A 12,787-nucleotide genomic window follows, 5' to 3' on the forward strand; every position below is an offset into this window, starting at 1 on the left:
AGAAAATGTTGGCACATTTTCTATCCAAAACTGAGATAAGGAACACGAAAGAAGTGAGACAGTACATTGCTATGTCAGATATAAACTTTCGAGTCCCTACTCTTAAATATACTAGAGAGATAAAGTATAATTTAGGAGAAACAAAGGCAAGTCATCCTAAATGTCAATACTATAGAAGATGAACAAACCAATGTTATGAGTTACCAAACTGGAACATGTTTACTAGGATTTTAATATTAAAAGGAATTAAAGAGAAGAAGCTCTAGAACTGGAAATTTTTAACAACATAACAATTTGATAGTTCAAAAACCTTAAATAGCTGCCTCCCCTGAATTTCAATTCTAGAAGTCTAATCCTAAAGATATAGAGCAATTGTACAAAAATGTCTTAATAAAGATGTTTATTGTAACCTTGTTGGAAATAAACTTTTTTTTTTTTACAACCACTGTGCCACCAGGGAAGCCCGAGAGAAACTTTTAAAAGTCAGAAATCTAAACGCCTAAATATAGGAATTGATTAAATAAATTATGATACAGTTATACAATAGAAATTATTAAAATCTGATTGTTTTAAAATATGTACTATATAAGAAAGAAAGTAAAAATGAGATATGTAAATAAAGTGCTGTGGAAAGTCAAAACCTGTAGTTTACTTTTATACAGAGGTCAGAGGAAGGAAGGAAATGATAATGGTTGGGCTGCACCTTGAAGGATGAGACCGGATCTGGACATTTGGACATATAGTTAAAAAGTGAAAGGAAGGGCAATGCAGCACAGGGAATGGCATGGCAACAGTACAGGGGCAGGAATGTGCTGAACTAAATGGACAAGAGGATACGCTTCCAACCAGGACAAAGAGTTCAAAGGTGGAGTAAAGGAGGTAGGTTTATAAGTAGATTGAGTGTGCAAGTCCAAAAATAAATAAATAGCAGATAAATAAAACATAGTTAGAAGGCTAGATGGTGGTAGGCCTTGAATGCCAGGCTCAAGACTGGACTTAACTTTGTAGGGGGCGTAGTTAAAGGTTTTTGTCAGGAGAAGGATGTGCTCAGATCTGTTTTATAATAACTGGTACCAAAGTGAGGATGAACTGAAAGGAAGTGAGATTAGAATTTAACAGAATAGTTAGGAAGCTATTGCAATGATCTGGACAAAGAGAAATATGCACCTAAATTAGAGCTTGAGGAATGGTGAAGAGAGGCGGTTCTGAGAGATATTGTACAGACTGAATCAAGTGATTGGGCACTTGGGCGGGAGAGAGAATGGAGCCAAAGATGACTATGATATCTTAAAACTGGGTTACTTATAATCATGGGGCACTTTTAACAGTTAGTAGTTAAACCTAAAGCTATATTCCAGACATTATATAAGAAAATTACTTACCTGGATAGAAGCTCTCATTTGCTACCCAAGCCTCACCCTCAATGTTCCTCAAGTACTGGGAAGGGGTTTTTGGAAACCTCTGAAACGACTTCTGCATATATTTCTCCCGTATACACAATGCCCGATAAAGACCTTTGCAAACCATTTCGAAATCTTCAACCGTAACCTACCAAGAAAATTTCAGAGTAGCTCCTGTGAAAACTGGAGAAGTGGGTAAAGCTTGTCATTGGCACCTCCCAGCTCTCCTGGGTGTCACAGCCCCTGCTGAGCCGCTCCTACTTCTCACTCAACTTGGGCCCTGGGTCTCCCTCAAGGAGCAGGCCCTGAAGTTTTAATTGCTCTTCCATTCTTGGCAAAACGTGTCTGTCCTATGAGTCTTTCCTTACAGTCCCATATTTGTTTTTGGTTTTTGCTAGATAGCAGTGATTATCTAACAAATATGATTAAAAGGACCCATTCTAACATGGACAATACTTTCTCCAGGTAACAAAAGAACATTTTAAGTATGGGCTTCTGAAGACAACATCTCAACTGAAAGACAATGTTGGTGTAATTTGAGAACTCAGATCACCTGCTGGTCAGTGTGGGAAAAATTGGGGAAGGAGTAAAGTGTCACACTTCCCTCAAACCCTGTCACCCATGCACTACTTTCTGTAGCTAGAGACGGATCAGAATATCATCCTGTGAGAAGTCATTCTTTGGGATGGTTTTGAACAGAATTTTATCTGGGACTAAAAACAGAGATTATAGAGTAAAATTTTCTTAGAACTGCTGGAAATTTCCTAAAACTGGTCTATTTCCCTGACCCCCATCCCCAACTCCTGGCTAGGCTTGACATGCCCACAGTTATAACTCTAAATCATTGCATGCTCATCATCAGAACCCAAAGACTTTCTGGGACCAATGTAAGCTTGTTCCCAATGGTTTGAAGTCCAGATATTAATCCTAAACAGTTGAACTCTTTTTAATGACTTGCTGACCTTGACCAAGAGAGTCTGGCACAGGTGCTAGGTCTGGGGGTCTGCTTCCAATAGCATGCTTGTTCCTTTGCTACCTAATGGGCCAGCCATCTAAAGCTCCTTGAGGACAAGAGCTGGATCTTATCCACCTTCTCATCCTTAGCACTTAGCACACAGTGCCTGGCACAGAGTATGTGCTCAATAAGGACTGATTACAATGAATTTGTTATCTGGGATGAATGGCCTTGGGAACTTAGCCCTAATTCCCCCTTTACCTCTCTGTTCAGTTATAAAGGCAAAGACTGATTCAGGTACAGGCCACAACTAGGTGGAGTGTAGCTCAGCAGCTCAGCCACCTTCAGCTACCCGGTGTAGCCACATACTTGGTTCTTCAAAGCAATTATACTCCAATAAAGACGTTAAAAAAAAGACAAAAGAAAAAAGAAAGAAAAAGACTCCAGACCAAGGTTTCAGGTGCCCTCCAGCTTTTATAGGAGGAGAAGCTAATCCCTGACTTCTGTGAGCCTTGTCCTTCCTCTCATCTTCTTTCCTTTTATTCCTCTTTTCATTTCCACCAAGCACATAAGGATCAAGTTTGTCACTTAATATTTGTGGTTTTCTTGAACTCTGGCCTTCTCCAAACTTTGTTTTCCACGTTGCTATTAAACATTTCGTTTCAGTTATTTAGCATCTAAAATCCCTGCCATTTGTAGAGCACACATGTTACCATGCAGAAGACGAATAAACAAGAATAGTGTCCATTTCATTGCTCTGTCATTTTTAAATATCTTGGGACTGACCCTAAGTGGGTCAGTTACATGAGAAGAGGGTTTAGGACCGGTCATTAAAACTATATTTGGAGCACAGACCAATGGCTAAACAGCAGTTTCACCAATATGATGTTGATTTTGCAAGTCCGTGTGGCAGAGATTTATTTATTGACCAACTGTTCTGGAGAGGACAAGCAGGTCAAGTTGTTTGCAACTTGAGTTTACTATCCCTGTGGCATACCAGAATCTGTTCCAAGCAATAATCTACTGTGTAAGCATCAGCTATGAAATTGGAAAGGACAGTTGGTCGAAAAACAGCAGCTGCATTAGAATGTTCTGACCTCTCGCTCATCTTCTTCTTCTTCTTTTTTTAAAAAAATAAATTTATTTATTTGCTTTTGGCTGCATTGGGTCTTCGTTGCTGCGCACGGGCTTTCTCTAGTTGTGGCAAGCAGGGGCGACTCTTCGTTGCGGTGCACGGGCTTCTCATTTCAGTAGCTTCTCTTTGTTGCGGAGCACAGGCTCTAGGCACGCGGGCCTCAGTTGTTGTGGCACGTGGGCTCAGTAGTTGTGGCTTGCAGGCTCTAGAGCGCAGGCTCAGTAGTTGTGGTGCACAGGCTTAGTTGCTCCAGGGCATGTGGGATCTTCCCGGAACAGGGATCGAACCCATGTCCCCTGCATCGGCAGGCAGACTCTTAATCACTGCGCTGCCAGCGAAGTCCTCTCTCATCTTCTTTTCTCTCCATTCTTCTTTCCTCTTTTCTCTCTCTTTCTCCTGATCTGTTTTCTTTGATTGGTTAATCCTACCTGCAGCCCTTCTCTCCATTCTAGGTCTGCTCTGGGTCCATCTTTCCCCAAGAGCCCCTCCCCACTCTGCCCCCCGGGCCTCCCTGAGGCTCCCTTTCCTGCTTTATGATGCCCTCAGTGAGACTAGTTCAGTTGCTACTCTCTTTGGTCCTTTTGCCAGAATCTGTCCACTGTATTCTGTAACACACACATCACATTCTACTGCATATTCGCATGTGCAAGCAAATGAGATAAAGGAGGAGAAATTATGTGAGATGATAAAAGCGAAACGGAAATATGTCATAGCATATCGTAAACAACAAGGTCCTACTGTATAGCACAGGGAACTATATTCAGTATCCTGTGATAAACCATAATGGAAAAGAATATAAAAAAGAATATATATATATGTAAAATGAATCACTTTGCTGTACAGTAGAAGTTAACACAACATTGTATATCAATCATACTTCAATAATTTTTTTTTAAAGTTGCAGCATATTGGTATTGAAGTGTGATAATGAAGTATAGCAAAGGACCGGTGAGCTAACACCTTCTTCAAAAGGAAGGGGAGGAAGGAAAGAAGCTGAAACAATCAAGCTGAGTATCTTTCTAGCAGCTACATGTGAGGGGCAAGAAGCAACTCACCCCAGAGGAATAATCGCCTGTGATCTGCACTCTCTGAAAATCAGGCACGGTCTCGTAGGTGGGAGACGAAGAAATGTATTCATCAGTGTGGGACAGTTTGGTGGAAGATGCTTCACTTTGTGGAACGGACAAACTAATGGTCTTCTGTCCAAAGGAACGCTTTTTTCTCGGTTTGAAATTGAAAAATAAAAAGAGTTAACTTTATCTTCATTGCGAGTTTCATTGTGATAAGTTGATGTTCCACTATACAATTTCATTGTGAGGAAAAAGAGTGAAAATTAAATGTGGGCTGGGTGTCAGAAACAGGATCCAACCTTATGGAAAGGGGTATCATGTTGCAGTGTTCCCTTCGTCCTCGTATACCTTGGAAGAGTGGGTCTTAGGGAATGTACTAGAAGACTCTCAGCATGACACCGTCCTGCACAGGAGGCCCACTCCCAGCAGAACAGGAAGTCTGGGTGCTGCAGTAAGCACAGGCTATGTCAGTTAGTACCTGTGTCATTTGGTGCATGTCCCTTAAATTCTGTGAGCTTCTGTCTCTCTCTCTAAAAAAGTGGTGTAATAATGTCTACCATTCAGGATTTCTGTGAGATTTAATGTTTATAAAACGCTTAGCACACTACCTGGAACTTGTAAGTTGCTTGATCAACATTACTTCCTCAAATCAACATGTATTTATTCCGTTTCTACTTTGACCCATGCCCTATGTTAGGTCCTATGGGGGATGCCAAAGAAGGTGGATTGTTGTCATTTCCTTAAAGAGATAAAACCAAGGGAAGGATTGCAGAATGACCTCCCCATGAAGCTGGTTGGGGGAGGGGAGTGTTTTGAGGAGGGGGTTCCAGGTAAGTGGTCAATAACAGGTTTGAGAACTAAACTGTGGCACATGGTGACAGGTAGTGAGTACTAGAGTAGTTCAAAGAAGGGAAAATAAGCGGACTTTGTGGAGAGGGATCTGTTCAGGGAAGGCAGTAGATACACATCACAGGCATAGGATGGGCAGCGCCTGAGGGCAGAAACGGAGAGCTGTATCCCTGAGGCCTGGAGGAGGTCAGACTGGCTGAAGGGCAGGATTCCTCTCAGGCAGCACGACACTAAGGCTGACTAAGTACAGAGTCCAAAGATGAGGCCCTTGAGTTCCAGTTTCTATATGGTGTGGAAAAGCAGCCATCAGCCCACTTTGGTTTGGAACAATCACGTGGTAGATCATGTCCTCTTGCTTGGGTGAACAGGAATGCTTCAACTAAAGGCAGATTGGATGAAGGTAGGAAGGCCACTGTTTTCTTCTTTTTTGTCCTCGTCGCTTCGCCCTAGTGTACTCACTGTGTGTGTTTGGGGGGGTGTGGGTTTAACTCTGACAGAGTTTTTCCCCCAAGTTGAATCACCATTCAGAGTGAACCATCTGCCCTGACATTTCCCCTTCCTTGTGTCCCAATGTAATAAACATTCCACTTACACCACTTACCTCCTGCCTCCTGTGGGGGTGGACAGAGCCTCCAGCTGGAATAGGTGTTTGCACATCTCATGGTGCAAAATTGGACAGACCTCATCCACATCAAAAGGGGAGATCTCATGATGGCCTCCCTCATCTTTGACTTCAGAGGCAAACACTTTTTCAGCAAAGCTCCGTGTTGCATCATCAATACCTAAAAGGCGTTTTCACGTGTTAGTGTTCAAGCACTTTCTCAGAAGTCATCCGAGAGTTTCTGCTACACATAAGGCACAGTGCTAAGGACTGCCCTGGGTACATGGCTCCCCTGCTCTCCGCCCAGTGTGCCGGAAACATGATGGAGCTTCATGCCTATCCTCTCTTTAGTGGGTTTCTGTGTGGGTAGCTTGGAAATCCATTCTCAGAATCACGGGTCAGATTCTTACAGCACACTTTAGAGGGTCCTAAAGATGGGATTGGGCTCTTGCAGGACTAGCACTTAACCCAAGATCACCTGTTTCTGGCGGGGCTAAGTTTGATTTCATAGTAACCATGCAGCATAGTCCTTCCTATCAGGTTGGTGGAATTTTTCTGACGGTTTTAAAGATGTGGATAGGGTTGTTGGTCCTTGGTGTTCTTCTTCCTGAACAGAATAAGTGATCTAAATAGTTCTGAGAAATAAATGTGTACTTTAGGGCCTTTCTTCCTCATAAGACAGATATTGTGTTTCTGTCACACATCACAACCTCATTTTTTTCAAATCCTGATGACTTGGTGATGTGCTGGTGTTGGGGGGGGAGGGGAATCGCTAATATTTACTGCCTAGTGTTGGGAGTCCCATTTCTTGTGGATATGTGACCTTCCATAATGAGTGACCTTTGGACAGCCCATTTTACTTTTACTTGCCTTAATTTTTCCATTCTTAAAATGGGTGGAAGGATGACCTTTAGCCTGGCAATGAACAACCCCAAGATCCTTAGGATACAAGACAACCAGTTTTATCATATAGGGTGGTGATGGCCATCAAGTATCTGCTTTTCTGTTAAGTTCTATTGTGTTTTCCAGACACCCAGCTGTTTCCATCTGAGTAGTTATAACCTCCAATACTTCTAAAAGTCTCTTGGTATTTCCAGAAGAGAGCAGGTAGCAAATAATGAGAATGGCAAACAGCTGGATATTTGGAGCAACAGCAGAAGACAGAAACATTCTTCATGTGATGACAAAGCAAACTGCATGCAGAAACATAGATCCCCTCGCTCCTGCTGCCCCTTCAATGTCTATACAAGTCTCCACAATGACACATTTTCAATTACAATTTAGGTAAGTGTACTGTATTCAAGTACTGTTCTGTACTTACCAACTCCTTCACCTTCTCCTGTTTCAGTTTCCTTATGTATAAAATGGGAATACTAATACCTACAAACCTCACTCACAAGGCTGTTGTGACATCAAGTGAGATAATGTATGTGAAAATGCTTTTTTAGAGCAATTTTTTAAAGGAAAATAAAACACCAGATTAAACTGAATGACATAATTTGGTAGCATTGCTCAGACTGATATTTGGTATTTGGGGTTAGGTTAGGGTTATTAAGGAAACGATAAACGGTATGGCTTAGTATAGGCTGAAGCATACATTGGAAATGAGAGTAATTGACTCATAACTTCACCAACGCTAACAGTCAGGTCAGCCAGTTTTCAAACCTGGCTTGTCACAGCAGAGTAACAGAGAAGCCCAATGCGTTGGCTGAACTTCATGCATCTATTTGTCTCGTTGAGCTCAAGCACTTCCTGAAACTGACAAGCATCTTTGGATGCTATCCCTAGTTTTTTGGCAAGCACCAGGATCCATGAAGGAAGGAACAAAACACTAAGTAGATACATTTGATGACCTGAGAATGCCTCCCCACCCCACAGCCAACTGTTCCCCAGAAATAGTATCATTCCTCCCTGAGCATCGCAGGCAAGCACATGCACCTAAAGGGTGAATGACAAGCAGAAATTAGAAGAGGCTTCATGTACCATGGGTAGCAAATGGAAATAGGCCAGTGGGCTCTGATGATGAGGAGGAGGAGAATGAAGATGACTATGCAACTGGCTTGTCATGATGGGTCTGTGGCAATGCTCTTGGAGGTCTCAGGAAGGAAAGTATGGAAATGGAGTCCCAGGAACCAAATCCTACTCGCTTGAGATCTGGCTCTTCCAAAACAAGCATCCATTATGTGGGACTGCACATATCTATCTGTTTCATGTTTTTAAACATTGTTTTTTCTAGGTTGTACCTCCCTAAGTCACTATAGACAGTTGAAAAGTAGAAACTCTACTCTCAAGAAGTAGCTTACATTATCACAAAAAATTATATGGTTGATATTTCCTTCCACTGAATCAACCAGTTGTTTTGGCTTCGTGTAACTACAGCTGAAATTTGATTCCTAATTCAAGAGCTTTGCCTTTCAAAAATACTTCAGGGAGTGGTGGCGATTAGGGAGAGGAAAGAGTGAAACTGACATTTCAAAAGGTGAGTAGATAAGATTTGGTGACAACCTAATTCATGGAGTAAAGTACAGATGACTCCCTGAGGTTTGTATAGACAATTGCTGAGTTCTTTTTTGAGCATGTTTGAGATAATGGAGCATCTGAGTGGCAACGTCTTGAGGTTAGGACATCCACATTTAGACAGAGAATAGATAAGAGAATAGAAACAAGAAGTAGAGTGGTGAAGCAGAAAGAACACTGGACTAGGAGTGAGAAAAAGTGTCTGTGACAGCTGGGTGGCCTTGGTAAAGCCATATAATCACTAGGAGCCTCAGTGTTCATCATCATAAAAGAGGAATATTAATAATAACAATGTCAACTTCAGAGAATTGTTGTAAAGATTGAACAGGAAATACTTTAAAAACTACACAGTACTATGCAGAAGTTGGGGATTATTATTATTAACATGGGAAGTGCAAAACTCTTGAGAAAAGAAATACCATGCTTGCTTCTTCACCCAACAGACCCAGAAAAACATGCTTATTTCTCAGCAGTGCTTTATTAATGTGTAGGAAAGACAGGTTGTAGATCCTTCATCTGCCACATGGCATCTCATAGAGGAACTCGGAGGCACCATGAGTACTATCAGTCCGTCAAAGGACAAGTCTGATTTGAGTTGGAGGGGAACATACATAAAAAGTTACAATTTTATCGAAAATGGGTTTCACTTTATCTGGTCACAAAAATTCACCATGGAATTTTTTGCATTGGAGGAGGGTTCACTACGGCAGGACTCAGTAGATCCCCTTAACTAATGTCTAAAGGAGAAGATTATTTTATGTCAGAATATCAAATGAATGTCCTCTGAGGTTTCTTTAAAAAAGGGATTTTTGGAGGCAGGAAAATTCATGAGTGCATTTGCTATGCTATGGGAGATCTATGGTCATTATAAATCTTTGTTGGCTTTTAATGGTATCATTAATAAACACTGCTGAAAAATACACATGCTTCTGAATTAAAGAATAGTATCTTTTAGAAATTGATACTTTGGCAAATGGCAGGAAAAATAGCCCAAAATACTCACGTTTTTCTTCAGCTGTATGAAATAAAATAGAACAAGATAAAATATATGTGGCTACTCATCAATGCTTTGGAATAGAAATAGGTAGGTTGGTATAAGAAAGGGGTGTGGTGGGATGTGTTATTAAAGCTCATTCTTCCATTTTTCTACAATTTGCTGCCAATAGAAAACCCTGGGAATATAGTTATTATATAGCTCTTCGTTTTCTTTTCCTTTCTAATTTGTCTCTTTAAATTTATGTTTATAATTTTAAAAAGGTACTCTTTGTAAAATGTGATTTTTAAAAACCTGATCAAGAGGGATGGAAACTCTCATACAATGCTGATTGCAGGTAAGCGAAAACAGATTCTTTGGTAAACAATTAACACCTACCAAACAGCCATTTCTGAGAATCTATTCTGAAAGAATCCTTAAACATGGAAAAAGCTTTAGGTACAAATATTATTGTCAGAGCACATTTATACTTAAAAAAATCATAAGGAACGTAAGGGATTGGTTAAGAAAATTGGAATATTATACAGCATTTAAAATGATGTTTAGGAAGAGTTTGGAGTGCCATGGTAACTGATTAAGTTATAATGTGAAGCCAGAAAAAGGGCAGGATACAAAGTCACATGTATAATATAATCTCAACTGTGGTTTTTTAAAAAAAATTCTTTAAATTTTCAAAGAAAATAGTTTGAAAGAAAAACACTAACATGTTAAAAGTTATCTTTGGATGCTGAGGATTGTGGGTTTTTTTTTTATAACTACTTTTCTAAATTTCTCAGTTTCTCTAAATGAGTGTTTATTAATCTTATTTTTCAGTGAAATGTCTCTTTTTATTTCACATGAAATGTATTACTTTTATAATGAAAAAGACAAATTATTATTTTGAAAATTACTCTGTGTACAAACCTGGATTATGAACCATCAGAATACACAGATTAATATTAATGTTGCCATTATTCTCATGATTTTCAGCTAATGGTGTAGCTAAAGACATTTTATAGGACCCTTCTCCCAAGTGTGGCAGCACAGGTTTTGTTTAGACTAGCAGAGTAGATAATAAATATCTTACACCGTTTTCTACTGCGATCATCAAGGATGCTACTACATGATACAGTTTTAGAAAATTACCTCCCTCCTAAAACTAAGAACCAAAATCCCCTTGGAAACCTTGTCTTGTCTTTTCCTGAAATGTATTAGTTAAAAATACTAGGAACCTTAAACAAAGGATTCCCGAGCTGACATGATAGTTAAAGGATTGATTGCATATTAAAAGAAGTGAACTCTACAAACACTTTTGCACACCTACCTGGAAGTTTCAACAGAGGCATTGTGCTGGGATCCTTGATTCTAGGATAGCACAGTAGAAAGGAAGAGACAGGAGACTGTGGGGATGACTGACTGACAGTATAAAACACGCTGATATTCATTTTATTATTTTGCTTTGCCCCTGTAATTTGACCCTTCTCTGCTAAAAGGAGACAGATGAGCTTTAGACCTATTTATAGCTTTAGGCACTGACTGTGAAAAACAGGTGAAGCCTTCAGTGTTTTGTTTTTTTTTTGCGGTACGCGGGCCTCTCACCGTTATGGCCTCTCCCGCTGCAGAGCACAGGCTCCGGACGCGCAGGCTCAGCAGCCATGGGTCACGGGCCCAGCCGCTCCACGGCATGTGGGACCCCTCCGGACCGGGGCACGAACGCGTGTCCCCTGCATCGGCAGGCGGACTCTCAACCACTGCGCCACCAGGGAAGCCAGCCTTCAGTGTTTACCCTGGGATTTTAGACAAGATATCTGTGGTGGGCCAGAAATTGCATTTTAATACTTTCTAAATCTTCCTATGGATTGGATTCTCTTCAAGTGTAGTTTTCTAGTATGACTGGACCACTGATGACCATTTTCCACCCTAGTGAAACACAATGAAATCGTCCATGCTTCTGGAAAGTCAAGGTCCTCAGGATTTCAGTCCTGAGAACAGCTTTCTGTGGTCGGAGAATATGCTGGTACATTCATCAAACTCTCAACACACACACACACACACACACACACACACACACCTTAAGAAATATTCTGACTTGGCAGAAATTCACCTGACAGAATTTATTTAATGAGTTAAGTCATAAATTTACTTCAAATCTTGTGGAAGCACAACTGCCATCTAGAGTGCTCAGGGACCCTCACTCTATATATTGTTACAAAAAGAATGTATTTCTCATGCATAACATTTTATAGTACACAGAGCACTTTCCAAATATTATCTATTTGACCCTGCTTACAATTCTATAAGGCAAGGAGCACCTTACCCTTGCTTCCCAAATTAGAAAACTGGGGCTCTGGGGAGAGACGTGCCTTGCCCAAAGTCATTCTGATTGTTAATGCAAAGCCAAGTCTCTCTGGACCAAAATCTCATGCTCCTTCCACAATAACACAGAGTCCTGGTTACAGCAAAATACAGGAAGACCTCAATTTTATTGTGCTGAACTTTAACACACTTTGCAGATATTGTGTTTTTTACAAATTGAAGGTTCGTGGCAACCCTGCAAGGAGCAAGTCTACTGTCACCATTTTTCCAACAGCATTTGCTTACGCTGTGTCTCTGTCACATTTTGGTAATTCTCACAATATTTCAAACTTTTTCATTATTATTATATTTGTTATGGTGATTTGTGATCTGTGATCTTTGATGTTACCATTATAATTGTTTTGGGGCACCACGAACGCATGCCCATATGAAACAGTGAACTTAATCGATAAATGTTGTATGTGTTCTAACTGCTCCACTGACTGGTTCCTGTCTCCCCGCTTCTCCTTGGGCCACCCTATTCTCTGAGACACAGTTATATTGAAATTAGGCCATTGAATAACCCTACAATGGCCTCAAAGTGTCCGAGTGAAAGGAAGAGTCTCATGTCTTTCACTTTAAATCAAAAACTAGCAATGATTAAGCATCGTGAAGAAGGCATGTTGAAAGCCAAGATAGGCCAAAAGCCAGGCCTCTTGCACCAAACAGCCAAACTGTGAATACAAAGGAAACGTTCTTGAAGGAAATTAAAGGTGCTTCTCCAGTGAACACACGAATGATTGATAAGAAAGAAAATCAGTTTCATTGATGATATGGAGAAAGTTTATAAGAAAGAAAATCAGTTTCATTGATGATATGGAGAAAGTTTCAGTGGTTTGGAGAGAAGATCAAACCAGCCACAACATTCCTTCAAGCCAAAGCCTAATCCAGAGCAAGGCCCTAACTCTCTTCAATTCTACAGAGGCTGAGAT

The 12,787-nt window shown here is 40.6% G+C and overlaps 1 protein-coding gene across 1 annotated transcript in view; it reads right to left on the bottom strand.

Annotated features, from left to right (window-relative positions):
- The window catches only part of AMPD1 (adenosine monophosphate deaminase 1), a 19,934-nt gene extending 9,022 nt beyond the window's left edge, over nucleotides 1–10,912 (bottom strand). Inside the window, exons 1-5 of the mRNA XM_024764870.1 lie at nucleotides 10,825–10,912; nucleotides 9,531–9,542; nucleotides 6,011–6,191; nucleotides 4,546–4,711; nucleotides 1,383–1,548 (exon numbers count right to left, since the gene is read on the bottom strand). Of these exons, the coding sequence (XP_024620638.1) occupies nucleotides 1,383–1,548; nucleotides 4,546–4,711; nucleotides 6,011–6,191; nucleotides 9,531–9,542; nucleotides 10,825–10,846 (547 nt within the window). The 5' untranslated portion in view covers nucleotides 10,847–10,912. The remainder of the gene's footprint in view (nucleotides 1–1,382; nucleotides 1,549–4,545; nucleotides 4,712–6,010; nucleotides 6,192–9,530; nucleotides 9,543–10,824) is intronic.
- Between the last annotated feature and the right edge of the window lie 1,875 nt (nucleotides 10,913–12,787).

Source organism: Neophocaena asiaeorientalis, unplaced genomic scaffold (assembly GCF_003031525.2).
Source record: "Neophocaena asiaeorientalis asiaeorientalis breed wild unplaced genomic scaffold, Neophocaena_asiaeorientalis_V1.1 scaffold62, whole genome shotgun sequence".
Classification (NCBI taxonomy): domain Eukaryota; kingdom Metazoa; phylum Chordata; class Mammalia; order Artiodactyla; family Phocoenidae; genus Neophocaena; species Neophocaena asiaeorientalis.